At 38.4% G+C, this 21,486-nt stretch overlaps 6 protein-coding genes across 6 annotated transcripts; 4 read left to right on the top strand and 2 right to left on the bottom strand.

Moving 5' to 3' along the window:
• Positions 1–1,469: 1,469 nt before the first annotated feature.
• LOC101308808 (probable dual-specificity RNA methyltransferase RlmN-like) lies at positions 1,470–4,771 on the top strand. Its single transcript, XM_004307454.1, has 10 exons — positions 1,470–1,670; positions 1,756–1,831; positions 1,923–2,020; positions 2,112–2,213; positions 2,331–2,417; positions 2,615–2,731; positions 3,030–3,133; positions 3,678–3,817; positions 3,918–4,054; positions 4,152–4,771. The coding sequence occupies exons 1-10, from the start codon at positions 1,470–1,472 to the stop codon at positions 4,332–4,334; spliced, it is 1,245 nt and encodes a 414-aa protein (XP_004307502.1). The 3' UTR covers positions 4,335–4,771.
• A 322-nt stretch (positions 4,772–5,093) lies between these two features.
• On the top strand, positions 5,094–7,929 carry LOC101308510. The gene is made up of 8 exons (XM_004307453.1): positions 5,094–5,136; positions 5,276–5,431; positions 5,520–5,597; positions 6,592–6,756; positions 6,854–6,897; positions 7,069–7,135; positions 7,218–7,421; positions 7,574–7,929. Exons 2-8 carry the CDS (start codon positions 5,283–5,285, stop codon positions 7,695–7,697), a joined length of 831 nt encoding a protein of 276 aa, XP_004307501.1. The 5' UTR covers positions 5,094–5,136; positions 5,276–5,282; the 3' UTR covers positions 7,698–7,929.
• Positions 7,930–8,651: 722 nt separating this feature from the next.
• LOC101308221 (elicitor-responsive protein 1-like) lies at positions 8,652–11,143 on the top strand. Its single transcript, XM_004307452.1, has 5 exons — positions 8,652–8,829; positions 9,296–9,361; positions 9,909–10,047; positions 10,251–10,386; positions 10,497–11,143. The coding sequence occupies exons 1-5, from the start codon at positions 8,763–8,765 to the stop codon at positions 10,557–10,559; spliced, it is 471 nt and encodes a 156-aa protein (XP_004307500.1). The 5' UTR covers positions 8,652–8,762; the 3' UTR covers positions 10,560–11,143.
• On the bottom strand, positions 10,809–12,621 carry LOC101292851 (cytochrome P450 82A3-like). Its single transcript, XM_004308804.1, has 2 exons — positions 11,737–12,621; positions 10,809–11,441 (listed from the first exon to the last, which is right to left on the bottom strand). Exons 1-2 carry the CDS (start codon positions 12,517–12,519, stop codon positions 10,809–10,811), a joined length of 1,416 nt encoding a protein of 471 aa, XP_004308852.1. The 5' UTR covers positions 12,520–12,621.
• An 892-nt stretch (positions 12,622–13,513) lies between these two features.
• On the top strand, positions 13,514–15,377 carry LOC101292559 (cytochrome P450 71A4-like). The gene is made up of 3 exons (XM_004308803.1): positions 13,514–14,369; positions 14,400–14,503; positions 14,751–15,377. The coding sequence occupies exons 1-3, from the start codon at positions 13,514–13,516 to the stop codon at positions 15,375–15,377; spliced, it is 1,587 nt and encodes a 528-aa protein (XP_004308851.1).
• Positions 15,378–15,764: 387 nt separating this feature from the next.
• LOC101307929 (protein NSP-INTERACTING KINASE 1-like) lies at positions 15,765–16,996 on the bottom strand. Its single transcript, XM_004307451.1, has 4 exons — positions 16,769–16,996; positions 16,605–16,684; positions 16,213–16,508; positions 15,765–16,092 (listed from the first exon to the last, which is right to left on the bottom strand). The coding sequence occupies exons 1-3, from the start codon at positions 16,870–16,872 to the stop codon at positions 16,258–16,260; spliced, it is 435 nt and encodes a 144-aa protein (XP_004307499.1). The 5' UTR covers positions 16,873–16,996; the 3' UTR covers positions 15,765–16,092; positions 16,213–16,257.
• Positions 16,997–21,486: the final 4,490 nt, after the last annotated feature.

Here is a 21,486-nt window from a genome sequence, read left to right as displayed (position 1 = left end):
TTAGATCTTCTTCTCCATATTGGATTTGGTTTGGACCTCTCCTTTCATGGACTAGGCTTCGTGGATCAGCTGCTTTGCTTCCCTAGGTCCATCAGGAACACTTCTCTCGGCAGGCAGTAGGTTACTTTGAACTGGCAGTCTGACCTTCCGGCAATGATTCAGGCATAACTCTAATTCTCCTGATTCTTTCTCCCATGACTCTTCTACATGTAACCTAAGTATCAGAGAAGTTAAATCAATTTGTGACAATGTAAAAGCTTTACATAATCATAAGAACATCTCTAAGGCTCCACAAATCGGCTTTTGACAATTTTCTACATCATTCCTCTATGTTTAACACGTTTTACGCACAACTCTACCAAAAACTTTCGACTCTACATTATGACTTTATTCTGCGACAATAAGAGATAATCAAAGTACAAATGGAGGTAATAACATATTAAGAATGTCACATTTTATGCTCCTATCAGGGAATTGGGACTGGTTCTCGTAGATTCTTTTCAACAATCCCCTCTACCTTGATGGGATATGCGGCAGCGTATTGGCATGTGCAGATTGGTTGGAACCTAGGTCGGGGTCGAAGGAGGGAGGTTGGGTTTGTGTCGTGGTTTTCCGACTTCTTCAGACGGTGGCGATTCGGCTGGAACCTAGGTCGGGGCGGATTTGGGCTCAATTGTGTGTGTTGGGTCAGATTTGGATCCGGGCCTGGGGCAAGGTTTGGGTCTAGGACCCAGGTGGTTTTTGTGGGCCTTGGCCTAGAATCCAATCTCTTTTTGCTCTTGAAAATATTGCCAATGTCTTTGGTTTTGGCCTCTACATTGGTTTTGTTATTGGTTGACTGACCCACAACTATAGTATTTGTTCGTCAAGGATCGTCTGCCATCACGGCCATGTATGGAATCACCCTTGGCCGACTTCGATACCTTAGGTGGAAGATTTCCCTCATCCCGATGTCAGAATGGTTTTTATCATTTTAGGCATTGGTTTTGCATGGGTAGTCAAATCACCGACTACTCATTTCGCTCAATGGCTGCAATCCTTAAGCGTAAACCAAGTCCAGACGTTATTGTTTTAGCGTTGATGTTTATATTGCAATTTTACGTTTGTATGCTTTTTATTTCTAGATATGTTTTTCTACATCATCTACCTGTAATCTTTTTCTTATAATAAAGTTTGACCTCTTTCATTCAGAAAATACTACTAAGTTTAGGAATGTAGCTAGTGCAGTTTAGTTTCTACTCTCTTGTTTTTCTTTGTTTGGGTATTTTGACCCCCTTGTATCCAAAAAAAAAGAACCGATTACCCCATATCCAAGCAACTTCGCATATCATGGGTTTAAGCCATCTTGGGCCTAAAAGCCCAAAACAACCCAATATCCCAAAACCACAGACTTGAGGTTTTAGCACTATCATCTTCCTCCTCCTCCTTCGACTCTTCACTCGTCCAGAGCTAAAAACCGCTCTTCCATAATGATGACAGCCACATCAACCGCGCTAATCCAGCGCGTGTGCTCCGTCCCCCTCGCGCGTGCCGTCCGCACTCGCGCCTTGGCCACCGCCGTGAACCTCTCCACCACTCCCACTCCACGCGCCTCCCCGGCCGACTCCTCGCGCGTCCTGCTCGGCTTGTCCGAAGCGGAGCTCCAGCAGCTCGCTCTCGACTTCAGTCAGGTAAACAAGACTTCATTAAATTCGAAACCATTTCTTCAAGTTCCAAGTGCTTATTATCTCTCTGTATTTCGCAATGTGTGTGTAGCAAGGCTACAGAGGCAAGCAGCTTCATCAGCTTATTTACAAAAGAAAGATTAAAGATATTCAGGATTTTAGTCAAGGTATGCAATTTTGTTTCTAATTTTGATTTTGATTTTTTGATTTTTGATTTTTTTGGATTATGTTGAATTAGTAGTGTTGTTTATGGTGCAGTGCCTCTGGCATTCAGGAATGAACTTGAGGAAGCTGGGTGGAAGGTTGGGAGGTCACCTATCTACAATACCGTCACCGCTGCTGATGGCACTGTTAAGGTAAATTTACATTTCTTTTTGGTGATTAATTGGATGCTTAGAAGCCAGCAAAGTGATGGTTGTTAGGTTCTGTTGGCTATTAATCTTGCAGTTATTGATAAAGTTGGAGGATAACCGGTTGATTGAAACTGTTGGCATACCGGTTCAAGATGAGAAAGGTTTGACGCGCCTTACAGCATGTGTCTCATCACAGGTGATTTTCTGAGAGGAGATTCAGCCGTTGACATAACTTTTCCCGGGTGCAGTTTTTGCTTTTGTGTTGGTATTTTCAAGCTTGGTGTATTTTTGAACTGGTGAAACCTTTAAACAGGTCGGATGCCCGCTGCGTTGCTCCTTTTGTGCCACTGGGAAAGGAGGATTTTCAAGGAACCTTAAGAGGCATGAAATCGTTGAGCAGGTATGGTTTGTGTTTTCCATGCTCTATCTTCAAAATCCATATTGTTTTACCTTGCTTACCTAATTTGTGAACTTGAACGACTGAAATTTTCCTTTAAAAATCTTTAACAGTATAGTTGTTGTTGTTTTATGCTACTACATAAACTAGCTTTGAGTTTGTTTAATATAAATGTAACTGCAATACCTTTACGTTCACAGGTTTTGGCCATTGAGGAGATATTCAAGCATAGGGTGACTAATGTAGTGTTCATGGGAATGGGTGAACCAATGATGAACCTCAAGTCTGTACTTGAAGCACACCAGTGCTTGAATAAGGTGCATTTCAACTACTTTGGGCAATACTAGCTTCTTCTATATATTTTTGTGTGAAACACTTTACTTCATTGCATTAAGCTCCAACCAAACCCCATATTTTTCCTAAGCAACAGATTGGAACTGGTTGAATTTGGATGAACTAGATATGAATAGAAGCTCTCAGGGAATAAGTTTGTATTGTGCATTATTTCATTTCCAAAAGTTCTCAAATAACCTTCCAATATGTTTGTCATGTTCGAACAATGTTAGTATTGCAGTCTAAGTGAAAACTCATGTCCAATTTGTTTTGATTGTTAAGGATGTGCAAATTGGGCAAAGAATGATGACAATTTCTACGGTGGGGGTTCCAAATACAATTAAAAGGCTGGCATCTCACAAGCTTCAGTCGACATTGGCTGTCAGGTATAGTGTTCTCAATAAGAAACATTGAAAAGTAGTTGGTTTGAGATATTGTGCATGTTGTAGTGGTGTTATATGTAATTTTGGTCCACTTTTATTGAACTGCTCATATGTTTGTTAATGTAATCGGCTCAACATTAAATTTATCACCATAATCAGTAGGTGTTGTGTACCCATTGTCTTTGTTTATTCTATGTCTTGATGCTGCAATTCAAAGCTTTCATGTCAGGAGTGAGAAGCATGTTAGCATTTGCCTTCTTTTGCCTACTTCATAAAGACATTATGCTTTCCTGATCTTTAGTTTTAGACTGGTACTAGTTAAGTCAGTTTATTAAGTAATAAGAAAATGGATATCCTTCTTTAATAATATATAAATGAAGAACAATGTTGTGAGTGATGAGCACTGGCCATCATATATCTCCACTCCTTGGTCTCTGCTTTCTCTGTGTAATCCCTATGGATTTACTTTTGGTTTATCATTTTATTTTTGTCAAATGTGAAGTGTAAATTTTTCCCTGATACAATTCTTATCTTCTTGATGAATCAGCCTGCATGCTCCAAACCAGAAACTTAGAGAAACAATTGTACCCAGTGCAAAAGCATATCCTCTAAGTGCACTTATGAAGGATTGCAGCGACTATTTCAATGAAACAAGTAGACGAGTTTCCTTTGAGTATGCCCTGTTAGGTACTGGAAGTTAATTTATTTATGTTTGTTCCTTTTCTTATCCATTGTGTGCTTTAACACAAGAATTGATGTTACGTCATTTCTGATTTTTATCGAGCAGCTGGAGTCAATGATGGAGTAGAGCATGCACGTGAACTTGCAGAGCTACTTCATCAGTGGGGAAAGGGTTATCATGTGAACTTGATACCTTTTAACCCAATAGAAGGTTCTGAGTATAAGCGTCCATCCAAGAGAGCTGTATGTACTTATTTGTGTGTTCCACCTTCCCTCTACTTGCTGTGCTTTTGTTTACCTCTTTAGTTGCTGTTTTTCATTTGGTAAATTCATTTAACAGGTACAGGCATTTGCTGCTGCCCTGGAGTCCGGAAAAATAACTGTTAGCACACGTCAAACAAGGGGCCTTGATGCAGATGCAGCTTGTGGCCAGCTAAGAAACAAGTTCCAGAAGAGTCCTTTAGTCTCCGAGTCTGACAACTTACAACCTGAACCTGAAGCAGATGTTGCAGTTGCATGTTAGTGCCACACTTTTTCTGGGGTCTTTGCTCCCCTGCACAGGCAGCCGTACACCACAAGTTTCCATGTCCTTTCACCAGTGAGAAGCTCGACGAAAGTGGTGTTCAAAGTTAAAGATGGACTGCACCATCTAGGAGTGATATCTGCAGTATATATGATATTGCGTTGGCTGCAGAAGATAACTTTCTGCGGTACATGATTGAGTTTTGGTAAAGAATGCCGATTATAGACAGCTTGGAAGACAGCCAGAGACACTTCCCAAGTTCCCATCATGAGAACTTACCAGTAAAGATGGAAAACAATCAGACTAGTTTCTTACTATGTGTCATCCTTTGGTAATTACACTGTAATATAGTCTTGAGACTATGAGGCACTTCTAAACTACTCATTCGTGTCGATCAACATAGGTTACTTCATTAATTTTAGTACTTTTCTACAAAATGCATAATTACGACCAGCTTATGCAATCTTGTAGCTTAGAACTAGCACAGTGCGCACTTTAATATGTAAAATCTCCTCTTTAAATAAGAAGAAAAAGAATTAGGAAAAGAATTAAGAAAAATAAAATTACACCCGGAAAATTCCCGGTAAATAAACTGGGCCCACCCGAAAGAAGACCTTGACTTGAACCCGAAAGAAAGCTTCTTTAAAATCCAGGGTTCCATTCGTGTCGTCGTTGCCCAGTCTTCTCTGTAATTCAGATCTGAGAATTCAAAGCTTTCCAGACTCAAAGGTAAATCCAATTCTCCTCCACCACATCTTCGCTTCTCTTCACACTCTTCAATACACTCTTCCGATTTCCAACGGTGAAACCCTAATTTCTAATCAGGCCTCGTTCGATTCCCGTGAATCACAGCTTTGATTTTCTTGCGATCTTTCTTCTTCTTCTTACGATTCGATCTTTTATGAATCTTTTGATGGAAATTTGTTCTTCTTTTGTAACAGTGTGAACATGAGGAGGTACAGCCCAGAGTACTACAGTCCTCCGAGGAGGAGCTACGGCGGCGGCGGCGGAGGCCGGGGGAGAAGCCCGCCGAGGAAGCGCGGCAGGGAGCAGAATAATGGAAGCCTGTTGGTTCGGAACATTCCTCTGGATTGCAGGTACTCAATTCTTTGAATTGAAATTTCGGTTTTTGGGTTTTTCGTGTTTGTTTAGGTTTATTTGAGCTGAGTTTGTGTAATCTTGCAGGCCGGAAGAGCTGAGGACTCCCTTTGAGAGATTTGGGCTTGTTCGGGATGTCTACATTCCCAAGGATTACTACACTGGGTGAGCTTTACTTTCGCTAGTGAGGATTTTGCTTTAAAATTAGTCGAAACTTGCTGTAATGGATGAAATTTTGACAGCTTAATGATCTCTGTATTCCATAAGCGATGATTAAATGGTTGCATGTGTTTTTTTTATTTTTATTGTGCTAATAGTTTGTGTGAATGAATCTTGATCAGTAAGAATATCTTGATAAATTTATCAGCTTAATGATATATGTATTCCTCAAGCCGTGTTCAAATGTTTAAATTGTGCTAATAGTATATGAATTAATCTTGATCAATAAGAATGTTATGTGAATATTTAGCTGTTTCAGATCAACATGCTACCCAATTTGCTCGCATCCTTCGTTAGAGTATGTGAGTAGAAAAATACATGTTTTTGAATTCATAAACTATTTTTGAGGTTTTCTTTTTCCTTTTCATAGTGAATTTTTGAACTGGTTTGTCAGGGGGTGTGTTGGTTTGAACTTTGAAGTTAAAACAAGACCAAGCCCCACTTTTGATGAAGGCCTACTGTTTATCATTGCCTAACATAGTGGTATTCCGAGCGTGTTAAAGAGTGATGTTTGAAGAGAATTATATAATTACACGAATGAATACAAGTTGGGTGAAGCCACAGTTGATTTCAAGTGCTTCTTATAATGTCACAAGAATGTGAAGAATTTGGGGCAACGTTGATTTCAAGTGCTTTTAAAGAATGTGAAGAATTTCCAAGTTACTTGCATGTTTTGAAGTTGCCTTTCATACTTGACTTTAAAGAGAAGGTTAGCCACTAAGCTTTGATTTGACCTGCTTTACGTGAATTCAGCATCCACTTAGGTGGAAGTGCTCCAGAGGTGATGTGTTAGATTTGTAAAGAAAGTTAGATTCAGTAAACCTGTGGTGCTAACATACCAAGAATTTTATAAGTCATTGTCCTTTTAGGCTTCTCCAATCAGTTTCGATTGCACTTATTCTTTCACTCATTGTCTCAAGTTTTCTGATCTTTGGTGTAGGGAACCTCGGGGATTTGCATTTGTACAATTTGTGGATTCTTATGAAGCTGCAGAAGCTCAGTATCATATGAATGGGAAGATTTTTGCTGGGAGAGAGATATCTGTGGTCCTTGCTGCAGAGACAAGGAAAAGACCAGAGGAGATGCGCCAAAGAACTAGGGTTAGGTAGTTCTTGCAACTCACCCTCTCCAACTCTTATGCAAAACTTGTTTACATGGTTTCATATGTTTGAAATATTGATTGTTTATTTAAATTTCTGTAGAGGACCATCATCAGGCTATGGGGACAGAAGATCATCTCATTACGGTATTCCCTTTTGTTTTAGTTTGTTTTCCATCTTATTGGAGCTGTTTCACAAGTATAAGTTACTTTTTATGATGTCATTGACTCATTTCTGATATGAGAGCTTTTTTATGAGTAAATGTGAAGGATATCAGCGACTCTCTAATCTATATTCTATAACTGTTATTGCCACAGGACGTTCTCGTTCTCGGTCACGCTCTCCTCACTATCCATCAGGTTCTAGAAGTCGGTACCGCTCAAGGTAAGTTTTGAACTAGTTACAGGTTTCCACTATAATTAGCTTGTGTTTAGTGATGCAGCTGACAAGTCAACTTCTTTCTCAGGTCCTATTCTCCTGTTCCAAGAAGACGAGTTGACTCTGTTTCACCAGTTAGAAGGCGTGGTGACCATCCAAGATCACCTCGTGACCACCCAAGATCATCACGGGATTCTCCCCTTGAGAGAGGTGGTGATCATGAACGAAGGCCATATTCTCCTGGTTATGATAATGGTGCTGGGCAAGCTGAAAATGGAGATGGGTATGACAAGTAAGTTGAAGTCTCCATTTCTCTAACTTCTCTAGTTGTACTCTAGGTTTCTCAATCAGATGAAGTACTTTAGTGTAGCAAGATTCATTTTCAACTTGCGTGATGCTAATTGTTTATGTTAATAACGGGCTATTTTGTCCAATATGTTGTAGGAAATCTAGGTATGATGAGGAGGTTGAACCACGAGGCAATTGGAGGTCTCCCGATAAAGCATCAAGATCACCATCTGGTTCTAGGTCCAGATCTGCTGAGTTATCACCTAGGCGCAGCAGATAAGGACAAGGCAAATCTGAAGGCATAAACAGACATTTGGTCGAGTTTGCAAGGTTTTTAATCTGCAGGTTGTAATATGAGTAATTTAAGCCCAGAGTTTTAGGCTTTTCTTTCAAACATTTGGAACCCTAATCCCTTTGCTTGTGTTTGGACCAATGAAACAATTAGTGACCCCTTGTTTGCTGGTGTATGGATATCCATGAAAGTTCTATGGTAGTATGGTTTCATTTCATCTATCTTGAAGAAAAGTCCTGCATTTTTTTTAAAAGTCACCTTCATACAAGAAAAGGATATTTTTTGACATTCAAGCAGGATACCCTTGGTTTACCAAATGCTCAGTTAAACACACGAGCCTATGCCAAGTATTTTGCGAGGCACCAAGTCTTCTACTCCTGCTCATTTTCTGGGCCTAAAATTTCCATTCTCGTTCAATTTTTGTGAGTCTTCTTGTCTGTTTCCGGCTTCAAAATGTTGGAAGTCGACTGGCAAAAATGCATGATCTCCCTATTTGCTCTTCTTCCATAGTTACAAGAAGGGCAGAAATCAGAAATCCCTTTGAAGATCCTTATACATATCATTCTAGATTTTTGCTTGGAAATCTGGATGTTTTTGACGATGACTCTTAAGACGACGTTACCGCAACCTCGTCTTTGCACGTCGCATTTTTAAAAACTTGTGGTGAACCCTAATCCTGTCCTATCTCAACTGGTATTTAGTTGTAGAAGTTAAATATCTGTTAGAAGTCAACTTCCTCCATTACCTGTGAACTGAGTCTAGGGTGACCAGTCCTCTGGTCGCTTTATACATAGAATATTTTGTTGTCTTCCCCATAAACGTGTTGCCATGGTTAACTTAAGAAGACCGGACCTGATACAAGTCAGGCTGAGGTGGCTGGCTCTTGGTTGTTGTTCACTTGTGAAATTTGACCGCCCGTCATTTGATCAAGTACCCATCTTCGTTATAAACCAAGCTACCCTTAAGGTCAATTACACCTTAATAGAATCATTAGAATCTTTCTGAAATTGAAATTCAGAGAGAGACAAAGAAAGAGCCTGAGAGAAAGAGAAGATGGCAGTTGGGTTGATGGAGGTGCTCCTTGTGAATGCAAGAGGACTTGGAGATACAGATATCATTGGTATGTATCATTTTTCTTTCTTCTGGTTCTTGGAGTTCATCATATGTGTGTGTGTGTGGGTTTATGATTATTGTTAACTAATCTTTGGCAATGTTTGAGTTTAGATGATCCATCATCCTTTATCCATGATCCTCCACTGTCCAAACTGGTTGATGGGTTGCTTCAAATTTTGATGCTTTCTTTGTTTTCTGCTTAAACATAGTCAACTATGTTCATCCCCATGTGGCCATGTTCATATAAACTTCATCTCTGCCAGTACTTTGCTTTTTTAAATTTTCTCTGGTTTGCTTTGAAGAAGGCCAGCATTTATACATGATTAGACTTGATTTATAGGTCCTTGTAAATTTTTAGCCAAAGGGGTGGTCTTGGTCTCCCATTTAGAGATTTACATCTGTTTTTCAGTCTGGTTTGGACATATATTGGTTGTAGTTCTTTTTTTGACCCATATCATGTATGATTTGATTAGGTCGGATGGATCCTTATGTTGTGGTGAAATACAAAAGCCAAGAGCACAGGACCAGTGTGGCCAGAGGTGAGTTTTAACCTCAAGTTGAAGAAAAAGTTTCGATTTATATGTCCATTTTGAGCTATGACAAAGCACACACATGAAATAAGAAGTCTTTTGGCATATTAGAAGCACATTTAGTAGGACATTAACCATATGCAAACTTCAGATGATAGCTTCTGGAACGTGTGAAACTATGGTAGACTTTCTTCTAGCAATTCTTCTGAATAAAGTGGCATTTGATGATATCATAACCCTTCTATATGATGCATTTTTCTATTGACGGCAGCTTAATCAAGTGGGCATAGTTAATTGTTAATACGATGCTTCTTCCTTTAAATTTGTAATAAAGTAAGTACTTCAACTTCTACAAGGTGATTGACTCGGATACACCGGTTTATTATAAATTTAAAGTACTTAAAGTCATGGCCAAGAGAAGGCCTTATACAGCAGGAAATAATCAAACGAGAGCATATTAGAGTCCTAGTTATTGTCAAGAATTCTTTATTATCTGCCGTCTTAGTTTTTCTTGTAAATTACAGGTCTACATGTACTAATTGAAATGGTTGTGCAGGACAAGGTGGCAATCCGGTGTGGAACGAGAGATTAATATTCAGGGTTGAGTATCCTGGGTCTGGTGAGCAGTATAAGCTGACCTTTAAGATCATGGACAAAGACACCTTCACTCCTGATGATACTATAGGTGAAGCAACGTAAGTAATTCGATACATCATACGCATGTAATGTGATGAAAATGAAGTAATGAACAGTGTTTTGTCCTGAAGATTAGCTAATGTTCATCTGGTATCGCAACATAATTTTTCTGATCACAGACAGAAATAATGGTATATTTTCCTTAAATGCTCAAGTGTTGACTCATAAATGGTTGATCAAATGGCTATTAATAAATGTGCAGGATCTATGTTAAGGAGTTATTGGAACTGGGTGTGGAGAAAGGATCTGCTGAAATACATCCTAAAAAATATAGTGTGGTTGCTGCAGATAAAAGTTTTCGTGGAGATATCCAAGTTGGTGTAACTTTCACCAAGAAGGTATTCAAGTTTTTTTCCCTTTCGTTTCAAGTAAATATGGGAAATTCAGGACATGGTAGAATATTTGTAGTCTTGTTTGATTGATGTGTGGTTGTTGCTGCATTTTATAGGCGGAACAGGAATATGGGGGACAAGAATTTGGAGGATGGAAGCATAGTGAATCATATTCATAGGGAAAGAACACTACTGTGGATGTGCTTGAATCTGGCTATCAAGAGAAATGGGCTGCTGTTGCCAGGCCTAACCAGCTTTGTTGTAGTGTGCTTTTGTGGACCTGCTGGCCATTGAACCTCCTAGTTAATCGTTTTCATTTTAATACATTTGGAATTCGTAATTGAGTTGTAGTCTACAATATACGTTGTGCTTCAGTCTTCACAGAGGCATTTAGTAGTAGAATTAACATTCAAGAACATACATGTCATCTAGTAAACATTATCATAAAGTTTAGGATGTAGGCTTGGGGTGAGAAGGACCTCCAGTGGGGTTGCCTTCATGTTTGCTATTCCTGAACGCTCACCCATGTCAACTGGTTCATCAGATGGAGTTGTAATTTCAAACCCGTGTAGCAAATGAGCTAGTGTAAGTTGAGTAACCTGAAGTGCAAGAGAGATTCCTGGACACATTCGTCTACCGCTTCCGAATGGTGTCAATTCAAAACTCTGGCCCCTAACATCAACATTCTTGTGAGTTGTAAGAAACCTTTCTGGTTGGAATCGACAAGGGTCGTCCCAGACATCTGGATCGCGTTGCATCTTTGAAAGATTAATGAGAAGACGTGTGCCTGAGCTTACATGATAGTCACCTATTGTGCAGTCTTCTCTGGATTCATGTGGCACTGAGAGAGGTCCAGCAGGGTATAGCCGCAAGGTTTCCTTGACAATGGCTTGGAGATAGACTAGGTTCTTCACATCTGATTCATTAACTTGCCTTTCCCTACCAACATGGTTGTCTAACTCAAGTTGAGCCTTTTTCAGGACTTCAGGATTGTTGAGTAACAAAGAAAGAGCCCAAGTTAATGTCACTGTTGTGGTATCTGTTCCTCCTAGAAGAACCGCCTACGAAAGGACATACGAAATGTACATTATTTTCAAACATGCAAGGAACACTAATGCACGTAGATTAAGTCATTAAACTACTACAAGTAACTGCACTAAGAATAAATCTTTTTCATATATTTAAGTATGGAAAGTGTTCTATATTGCAGAAAGCTCTTTTAGTTGTTTTAACTACAAAAATATACGAGAATGAGCTTCTAGTACTGATTGTTTATAGAACAGAATCCACAGAAAGTTGGAAGTTTATCATATAATCAAACGGAAGGGAATTAAGGTTAGCAATCAGACTAAATACCAGGCATGTAGCTTTCAAAATAGTATCAGCGGTACGTGAACCAGCAAACTCTTCCATACAATAATCATCATCAAGGACAGCAAGCATCATATCCATGAAGTCATTTTCACCATTGACATGTTTCACAGAATTAGTGCTTCTCCCGTGCAGGTTGTGTTTATGCTCGTCTAACCATTTTTGTAGCGCCCCATCGAGTTCTTTAGCTGTCTTCTTCATGGCTTTCTCATAACCTCCCAAGTCCAACCACCTAAGATATGGAACTGCATCTGAGATTACAAATTCACCACCCAGTCTAGAAAATTCCCTCAACTCCTTTCGAAACCTCTCGTTCTCTTCATTCTCTTGTGCCGAGTTTGCCACAAAAAATCTCTTTCCAACAACCATCCTAAACATGACATTTGAAGTTAAGTCTCCAAACCACCTCTTCATTTCCACCAGCACCTTATTTGATACACCTTTGTTTTTCTCCCACATATCAAATATAAGTTTCGTAGACAACTTCATCTCCGATTCTCGGACATGCTTTAGCAACTCCAACTTGTGGTTAGAGAGGATGTGCAGCGTGGCTATCTTTCGCACTTGGCGCCAGTAAGGTCCGTAAGGGCTAAAACCGAACAAGGCATAGTCATACCCCAAAATCTCTGCACATAAAGCTTTCGGGCGGTTGGCGAAAGCTTTATCGTTAATGGTGAGACACTCTTTAGCCACATCCCAACTGCTTACGATAAGAGCTCGGTGAACACCAAGCTTGATAGTGAAGAGCGGTCCGTACTTGTCAGCCATGTTGGCTAGGATTATGTGGGGCGGTTGAGGCCCTCCTAAGAGGGGAAGGTGGCCGAGTATTGGCCATGCACCAGCGGCTTCCGGCGGTCCTCTATTCTTGGCCGTGCGTGTCTGAAAGTATTTTAATGTCCATACGAAAGAGAACAGTAAGAGAAAAAATGCTAAGATTGTACTTGGATGAGTTGGATCACGTATAGGAGATTGAAGCAGAAGCTCCATGGACTCTGGGTTAATTTTCCTTACTGGTGTATCCTCTACGTGATTCCTTAAGATGTTAAGGAGTGCACTATCATACGTTGGTGCAGTATGATTTGAGTCGTTGGAACATCTGAATGCAAATTAAGTTGTCATGTGTTGATATACGTCAAAAACATAAATATCTGCATGAAGTGATGGCCTTACATGCAGGGGGTCCTTGATCTCGATCTGCTAATGTGCTATGACTGTTCTCTTTAGTCTTTAGCCTTTATCTTATCAAGACGTACGGGACTAGCTACTAACCACGTTATACAAGATTCCTTGTTCCCTGGTGCCTCCGCGGAGTAGCTGTACCGACGTGCTTTCGAATTGAGTACTCGTAATCTCGTATAGTAACTTGATGAACCATATATCAAACATGGTGACCAAGAATCATTGCAGCAACACTTCAAGCCAAGAATCATTGCGCGCGGCTAGTACGCGACTACTGTACGAGGCCAATTGGCTAGTAGTGTCCAAATTCTGTATAGTAGAAAGCGAGTAGTGATGACTTTGCTAGTAGCTAGCGTCCACAGATTAACACATTACATTTGTCTCACCACGTACGTTTCTTTCTGAAAGATGCTGCATGTCGATCAACCCGTGCTTAAATCATCCAATAATTGGTTCTCCTTGATATCCTATCTATTGGTTTGTCCAAACATTAGCTTGATCTTGCATAAATCAGTCCCGTGCTTAAATCATCCAATAATATACAAACGTAGCTAGAGGAATTAGCACTGAAAGAAGATCCAAGATGTTGAGTGATAAAATCCTGCAAATGCTTGAGTTCAACAACCAAACCTTGTTGCAACCTTTCAGTTCCTTAACCCTAATGCATGTGCTTCTACTTCTCATTTTCCTTATTCTCCTATACAAATCGTTCATCACCAGCCCTACTACGAAAAACTCACCACCTTCTCCACCAAAGCTTCCTATCATCGGAAACCTTCACCAACTAGGCTCGTACCCTTATCGCTCACTCGAAGCCCTAGCTAAGCGCTTTGGCCCTGATCTTATGCTCCTCCATTTTGGAAGCGTGCCCGTTCTTGTGGTCTCGTCCCCTGAGACAGCCGGCGAGGTCCTGCACACCAATGGCCTCGTCTTCTCCAGCCGGCCCAAGTTGATTGTGTTCAAGAAACTCCTCTACGATCACAGAGACGTCTCCTCCGCACCCTACGGCGACTACTGGAGGCAGATGAAGAGTATATTCGTTTTACATCTTTTGAGCAATAAAAGAGTTCAGTCTTATCGTGGTGTTAGAGAAGAAGAGACCAAACTGATGCTCAGGAAGATAGAACAGTCCATATCTTCGTCACCGGATCATTCAGCTGCTATAAATCTAACCGAAATGTTTTCGAGTCTTACAAATGATGTGAGCTGCAGAGTGGCTTTTGGGAGGAAGTACTGCGTTGGAGAAGATGGTGAAATGTTTCAGGAGCTTTTGAAGGAGTTCTTGGAGTTATTGGGACGTGTAAATATCGCGGACTACATTCCATGGCTTGCGTGGTGGAGCAACTTCAATGGTTTGAACGCTAAACTAGACAAGGTGGCTAAACGGTTCGATGATTTTTTGGAAGGAGTTGTTCAAGAGCACATAGATATTGATGCAAGTGATTCGAAGAAGAATAACAGTACTAAAGGAAACGAGGACAAAAAGGATTTTGTGGATGTCTTACTTGGGCTGCAGAAAGAAAAAGGAGCTGATTTTGCTCTTGATAGACTTAGCATAAAGGCTCTCATCCTGGTAATTAATCGAACCATCTCTTCATATCTTCATGTATTTGCTTGACCATATCTAGTTAGTAGAAGTTTCATTACACGTATAGCTTTTAATTGTTTTATAACATGTACATGCATGAAAAAAAAAAAAAGTTTCAAAAATGAAATTTTCCTATCTATTATGGGAAAGTTAATTATGAATTAAACTGCAAAACGAAGCAAGGGCAATAGTGCTAATTTTCTCTGTTTTCTTATCTCATTTATGTTTGCAGGATGTGTTTACTGCTGGTAACGATACACACACAATTATAGATTGGGCGATGTCTGAACTTTTAAGGCATCCGAGAGTCATGAATAAACTGCAAAACGAAGTAAGGGGAATAGCAGGGAGCAAAACAATGGTAACCGAGGATGATTTAGTTGGCATGAACTATTTGAGAGCGGTGATCAAGGAGACCTTTCGCTTATATCCTACCATTCCAGTACTACCTCCCAAGGTATTGACGCAACATGTGAAAATAAATGGTTACGACATTAAAGTCGACACACAAGCTGTAGTAAATATCTGGAAAATCAACAGAGATTCAAAGTCATTCGACAATCCAGAAAAGTTTGAGCCAGAAAGGTTCTTAAATAGCTCAATTGACTTCAAAGGAAATGACTTTCAATTGATTCCATTTGGATCCGGTAGGAGGATGTGTCCGGCAATTCAATATGCCTCAGCTATTATTGAAATCGCTTTAGCAAACATTGTGCACAAGTTCAATTGGGCATTGCCTGAAGGAGCAAGAGGTGAACATTTAGATATGACTGAAACAACTGGTTTAAACTTGCGCAGACAAAATCCGCTTAAAGTTATTCCCATATCCCCCATATATAATGATCAGCTAATTAACTAGCTGATGAAAGATGGTATAGCTATCAATTCAATATGTATGTATGAATTTTAATTTTTTTGCAAATATATATTTCCTTGATATTAAATTATATATTGTTCTTTCTTCATTTATGTATGCTGCTCTTTCATTTCATTTCTTTCTTTTTTTTATACAAGGGGGCAAAAGACCCAAACAAAGCAAAAATGATTAATTACAAAAGACCCTCTAAAATATGAGGTCACTTTCATTTTAGTACCTAACTACTAAAATCTTGTATTTACGTGCCCAAAGTTCTCCCAGTTTGACAAGTTAATACCTCCATCAATTACGCCGTCAGTTGGGGCGTTTCTGCTGACGTGGCACACCTGGGACCCACAGGTGTCGGTTTCTTGGTAGATTTGAGGGATATTTTGGTCTAAATTTAGGGTAAATCTGCTGTGCAGCGCTGCATAGCATACATACACTAATAGAAATACTTTCATTGCACGGGGTGATGGGGTGTTTTGTTTTGGAATATTTGCCTTGTAAAGCAGGCTGCATACTATGCAGCGCTGCATAATAGAATTTCCCCTAAATTTATTTTACTCTGCCTTTTGCTGCGGTGGTGACATGTGAATCTTGGTGCATCTCCGACCACGGCTTCGCAATTGTCATCAACAAGAACATTTGCTGCTTTCACATGCCTGTGGATAATTTTAGGGTCACACTGCTCATGAAGGTATAACAATCCTCCTTCCTAGTGCCCCAATCAACACCGGTTTACATGTTAAAAGCATTGATAAGATTTTAAAGTTATCCAAACACAACAGACATTCTAAATGACTAATCGAGTTGGTTCTATCCTTTAATTTAGTACCTTTGAGACGAGAAGCCACACTACCATTGGACATGTATGGGTAAACTAGAAGCCTTTCTGTTGGTTGCGATGAACTGCTAGGCTGATCAATTCAACTTCGGTCTGGAATTGAATCTTTAAGTCTCTTGACTGCTGCAATAGTGCCATCGCAGAGAGTTCCTTTGTAAACATGTCCAAAGCCTGTCCAAAGCCTCCCTTGCCTAGTAGGGACTTGTTGCTGAAGTTATTTGATGCAATCTGAAGTTCTCTGAAATGAAATCTCTTCAAGTTCCCAAGCGAAATTTCTTGATGCTTGTCTGAAATATCGCCATAAGCACAGGAATCGTCACTCCAATTAGTTTCCCGGTCAATAAAACATGTTTACATAATTGCTCTAGCAAGAAAGCAGGTACCTTTAACATCAAAGAATGCCTGTTTATTGCGCCTCTGCCTCCACCATATTACTAATCTAAATCCAAGAACAATCCAAGCTCTCGTACAAAAAAATAATTCAAATTCCATACCCTACCTCTAACATGAACTTCAACTTTCAAGAAGAATTTGAAGTAAGACTTACAGGCCAACAACCAGGTTTTCAGAAGAGCAAGTGAGGCTCATCAATGGAGGAAGGCGCAATGGGTTTGAGAAAGTGGGCGTTTTTCTGAAATGGGTATCCGCCATTTGGTGCCACCATAAGCGCTTCGGTCTCTTCAATCAAGGAGTAGCGTGGAGTGTCCATGGGTGAGGGTCTCAACCATAGCCCAGCTACATGGATCAACAGCATCATAATCCCAATTACCTAGAACACCATGAGGGTCCTCCAGAGCTTCCTTTATGCCCATTAAAGCTTGAACTGAGGCGAAAAATACCCAGATGAGGATTCGGCACATTCCTACCATTAATGTTCGGTGTAGTGCTGGGAAGAGGCAGAGTGAAATAGACCAAAATACCCCTCAGATCTATCAAGTAACTGACAGCTGTGGGTCCATTAGCGTCACGTCATCAGAAAACGCTCCAAACTGACGGAGGTATTAACTTGTTTAACAGGGAAAATTTCGGGTACGTAAACGCAAGATTTTAGTAGTTAGATACCAAAATTAAAATGACCCCATACTTTGAGGGATCTTTTGTAATTAATCCAAGAAAAAAAAACAGAAACTAGATAAGCTCTAGTTACATTCCTAAACTTAACAATATCACACAAGTCATCAAAAACAGCATTAATATCTTATGGAGGAGTTTACTGAAAATATTGCATTCCAAACTCAGAACCTAATCTGGACTTAGAGAGAATATCAGCCACCATGTTGATCTCTCTGTACACGTGAGACCTCACACATAGAGAGGTTGCCCATCAAAAATTTACATCTACCAAGCACACTATATAAAGGATGCAAAGTCAACCTCTTTCTTCAACATTTGAACAATAACATCATAATCAGATTGGGTGAGGATATCTACACTAACTGGTGAGCTATTGTTTTTAGGTTATCTACACTAACTTATCGATACTCTTAACTTTATGGGATGGATTGGGTGAGGATAAAAGATTGAAATTGATGCAGCGGAAACATAAACGTTGGAATCCACCAACGGCAACTTGAATCCACAAGTCTGGTTTTCTTGAATCCATCAGAAAATTGAGATAAACTGAAGAGTTTTTATTAATATCAAAGCTTGCCCATAATACAGAGCACGATGAAGCTTATATAGGCATCCATATCTAAGCATAATCACAATCATAATCTAACATTGAAATCTAAGAATCCAAGTTGAAAATGAAACAAATATCTCTAAATAAAAGAAGGGTGCGTCTATTGCCACCCAACAAATCACTTTGCTCACCCCATATTCTCTTCACACCTCACTTATATATTTTTATTTGTAAACCTACTTTGTTCACACATTTACAATACTTAAAATATCATTTTCTCAATTCTACTTTGTTCACCCATTTATAATACCTAAAATACATTTTTCTCAATTATACTACATTCTCTTTTCCATTAGTCCATACTTCTGAGTTTTTTAAACTAATCTATGCGTTATTCATAAATACGATACAGTTGTCCATGAGAATTTACATACAAAATCAACATGAGAAATAATGAGTAAATGGATAGACAAAGCATCAACAAAGAAAAAAAGAGAAGAAAAAAAAATACAAATAATTCACCTCATCTTCAAGTTGAATGCTAACGTCTTCAGATTCCATAAAACGATCAAATATGATAAATTTAGGTGGGTTTATGAAGTACGCGTGTTCATCCAAAATAAAAGGATAAAAAAAATAGTAATTTGTAACAACTTAATGTCCCTTACTATAATTTTACATCCGGGTATTTTGGTCCCTTACTATAATTTCTTACTATAATTTTACATCATGGTATTTTGGTCTTTTAATAAATCAACAACGTGTGAGGTGAACAAAATAGTTTGTGGGATGACAATAGACGCACCCTAAAAGAATCTTAAAATGAAAACAAAACTAGCCTAAAAATACTAAATCGCGAATCGGACAGTTAAGACGACATCTTTTGGCTTAAATCTAATAGGGCTCACTTAAGTAGATCTCATCGTTCCCATTCCGGAAATGTATCATGCATCCCAAACGGACGTTCTGGCCAAAAGTTACTTCAAATCAGATTTAATAGATTTTATGCCACAAATTCCGAAAAGTCCAAAACAACATCTTCTTGAGTATTCCAACGGCTAGCAGTCTTTTGTCACGAGAATTACCGATCTTCAAATCATTCTTTTTTATTATTCGTTGTTTCCTAACTTTTTTTTTCTGTCTAAAATTGACTCATTTTCGTTTTACATCGTAAACATAGTTAGACAACAAGGAAAAGAAGTCGACCAGCTCGTAACGTTACAATGTATGAAACAAAAACTGAAGCAGGGGACTAAATCAAGAAGAAGCCAACCATGCACGCTGACAGATGCCGCTAAACTCAATCACATCCGTAGAATATAATAATTCGGTCACAATATGTTTAGCATATAATATGGCAGCCCTATATTTATATTACTTAAGTAGTATGTTTATATATATTTTTTATTTAAAACGAAGGAGAAATTTTAAATACACACCCCTAATCTCTTAATCCACACCCCTATTGTTTTATGTTTCTATTGAGATTTTATAGGTAAGCTAAATGACCAAAACATACATCTATTATTAAAAAAAAAAAATCACTCTAGAAGTATTCTTTTCAACGTCTTCTACCCTAAAATAGTCGAAAACACGTCTTCTCCCCTAACCCCAATTCTTCTCCACAATTTCATTTGGGTTGTTTTTTTATTTTATTTTATTTTATTTTTTTATATCCGTATCAGCTTTAGTTTGATCTTACAGATCATATTGTCAAGTACTATATCTTTATCAGCTTTAGTTTGATCTTGTAGATCATATTGTCAAGTACTGCATTTTTATCATGACATGTTTTATCGAATAACTAGCTATTTATGTTTAATAGCTATTGTATTTCTACACTTGTACTAGTTTGTGAATTTTGAAAACTTGTATTAGTGATTTGGAGTTGGGATATAATAATAATCATTTGATTATAAATTGAACGATGATAACCACAAATTTCTAGCAAAAATTAGACGAAATAATATGTAAAAAGAGGTACCAAATAGTAAATATATATTAATTATATTAAATAACGGAATATTTCATAAATTCAAGGCATTTTAGGTAGTTTGGGATGTGTATTAAGTATAATACTGAAATGAAAAACTTGATAGGTGGTGTATTAAGTAAGGGGTGTGTATTAAGATATTAAGGGTGTGTATTTAAAATTTCTTAAAACGAAGCTTTGCTACGAAATTAAAGTGTGAAGTTTTTTATTTAACTAACTTAACGGTCATATTTCCATAACTCTATCGTTCAGTTTATTGATACTAATATATAGAACATTCCTACAAAATTTCATTCAAATTGAAGATTGTTTAGGTACCATATGAGATTTAATCAATAAACAGACCATAAATATGTCTAACCCTAACTGTTTGTGTAAACCACAATTACGAACACCCAAACGATCATCAAATTCGATGAATCTTTGTAGAAGTGATCCATGCATTTGGTTCTACAAACTGAACGGTGGAGAAGTGAGAATATGGCCGTTAAGTGAGTCAAATAAGGAACTTCAAACTTTAATTTTAGAGCAAAATTTCGTTCTGGATAGGAACTGATATACAAGGCCCTTCCATTGAGAGATCCATTAACTATTTTTAGGGATAGGGCATTACATCAACTTCCCAATTAAATTTTTGCATCTACACTGTTCAATTCATTGGGTTATATGAGTAGATCTCTTCTACAAATTTTCAGATAATTTGGTGATCGTTAAGCCATTTAAAGCTTCGATTTATTTTTATTAATCTTGAACGATTCAGGTTTGATATAAACTGTGTAACTTTTTATTTTAATCTCAGTCATTCAAACTCATTGAATGACAGATTGAATGGTATCCTTCAATAGGGATCCTTCAATGGGGGGTGTGTGTGTGTGTATAAGTTCTCTTTCAAAGCGGTGTCTCGTTTTGAAATTAAATTTTAGACCTCCTTATTTCGCTCACTTTCATGTTGCATTTCCACATCTCAACCATACAATGTCTAGAATATAGTGTGTATATCATTCATGCACAGTTTGATCTAATTTGGAGATCATTTGGGTACCGAATTAAATTTAATAAATCAAAAGAACAAAAGCTGTCCAAACATAACCGTTCGTATAAGACCTAGTTTGGTACAACTTCGCTTTAAAAAAAAATCAGCTTCTATCCGAACTTTTACATTTTATAGTGTTTGGTAAATTAAAGAAAAGCAGCTTTTAAAAACAAAATTACAGGTCACTGGTAGCAGCTTTTAGAAGCGACCTGAAGGCTACTCTTAAAAGCATCTGTCACTAAAAACACTAAAAACTAATAAATTTTATCTTCGTAACACTTTTAAAACTAATATTTACTAAACACAAAACTGATTTAATTCACAATTGATTATTTTCGCAGTACAACAGCAACAATTTTATTTTAAAAAATCATTGTAATACCAAACTAGCCCAAAATTACGATTACGAAAGCTCAAATGATCTTCAAATTAGTTGAAACTTTGCATAAATAATCTACACACTGTGTTTTAGACACTGAAATGTGGAGTTGTGGAAATGCGACCTGAAAGTGAGCGAAATAAGAAAGTCCGCACTTTAACTTCAAAGCGAGACACCTTATATATATATATATATATATACACACGTAATTTTCTCAGCTGCGGACGTCCGCACCT

This window comes from Fragaria vesca, linkage group LG7 (genome assembly GCF_000184155.1).
Source record: "Fragaria vesca subsp. vesca linkage group LG7, FraVesHawaii_1.0, whole genome shotgun sequence".
NCBI classification, from domain to species: domain Eukaryota; kingdom Viridiplantae; phylum Streptophyta; class Magnoliopsida; order Rosales; family Rosaceae; genus Fragaria; species Fragaria vesca.
This window is presented reverse-complemented; position numbering and strand designations above follow the sequence as displayed.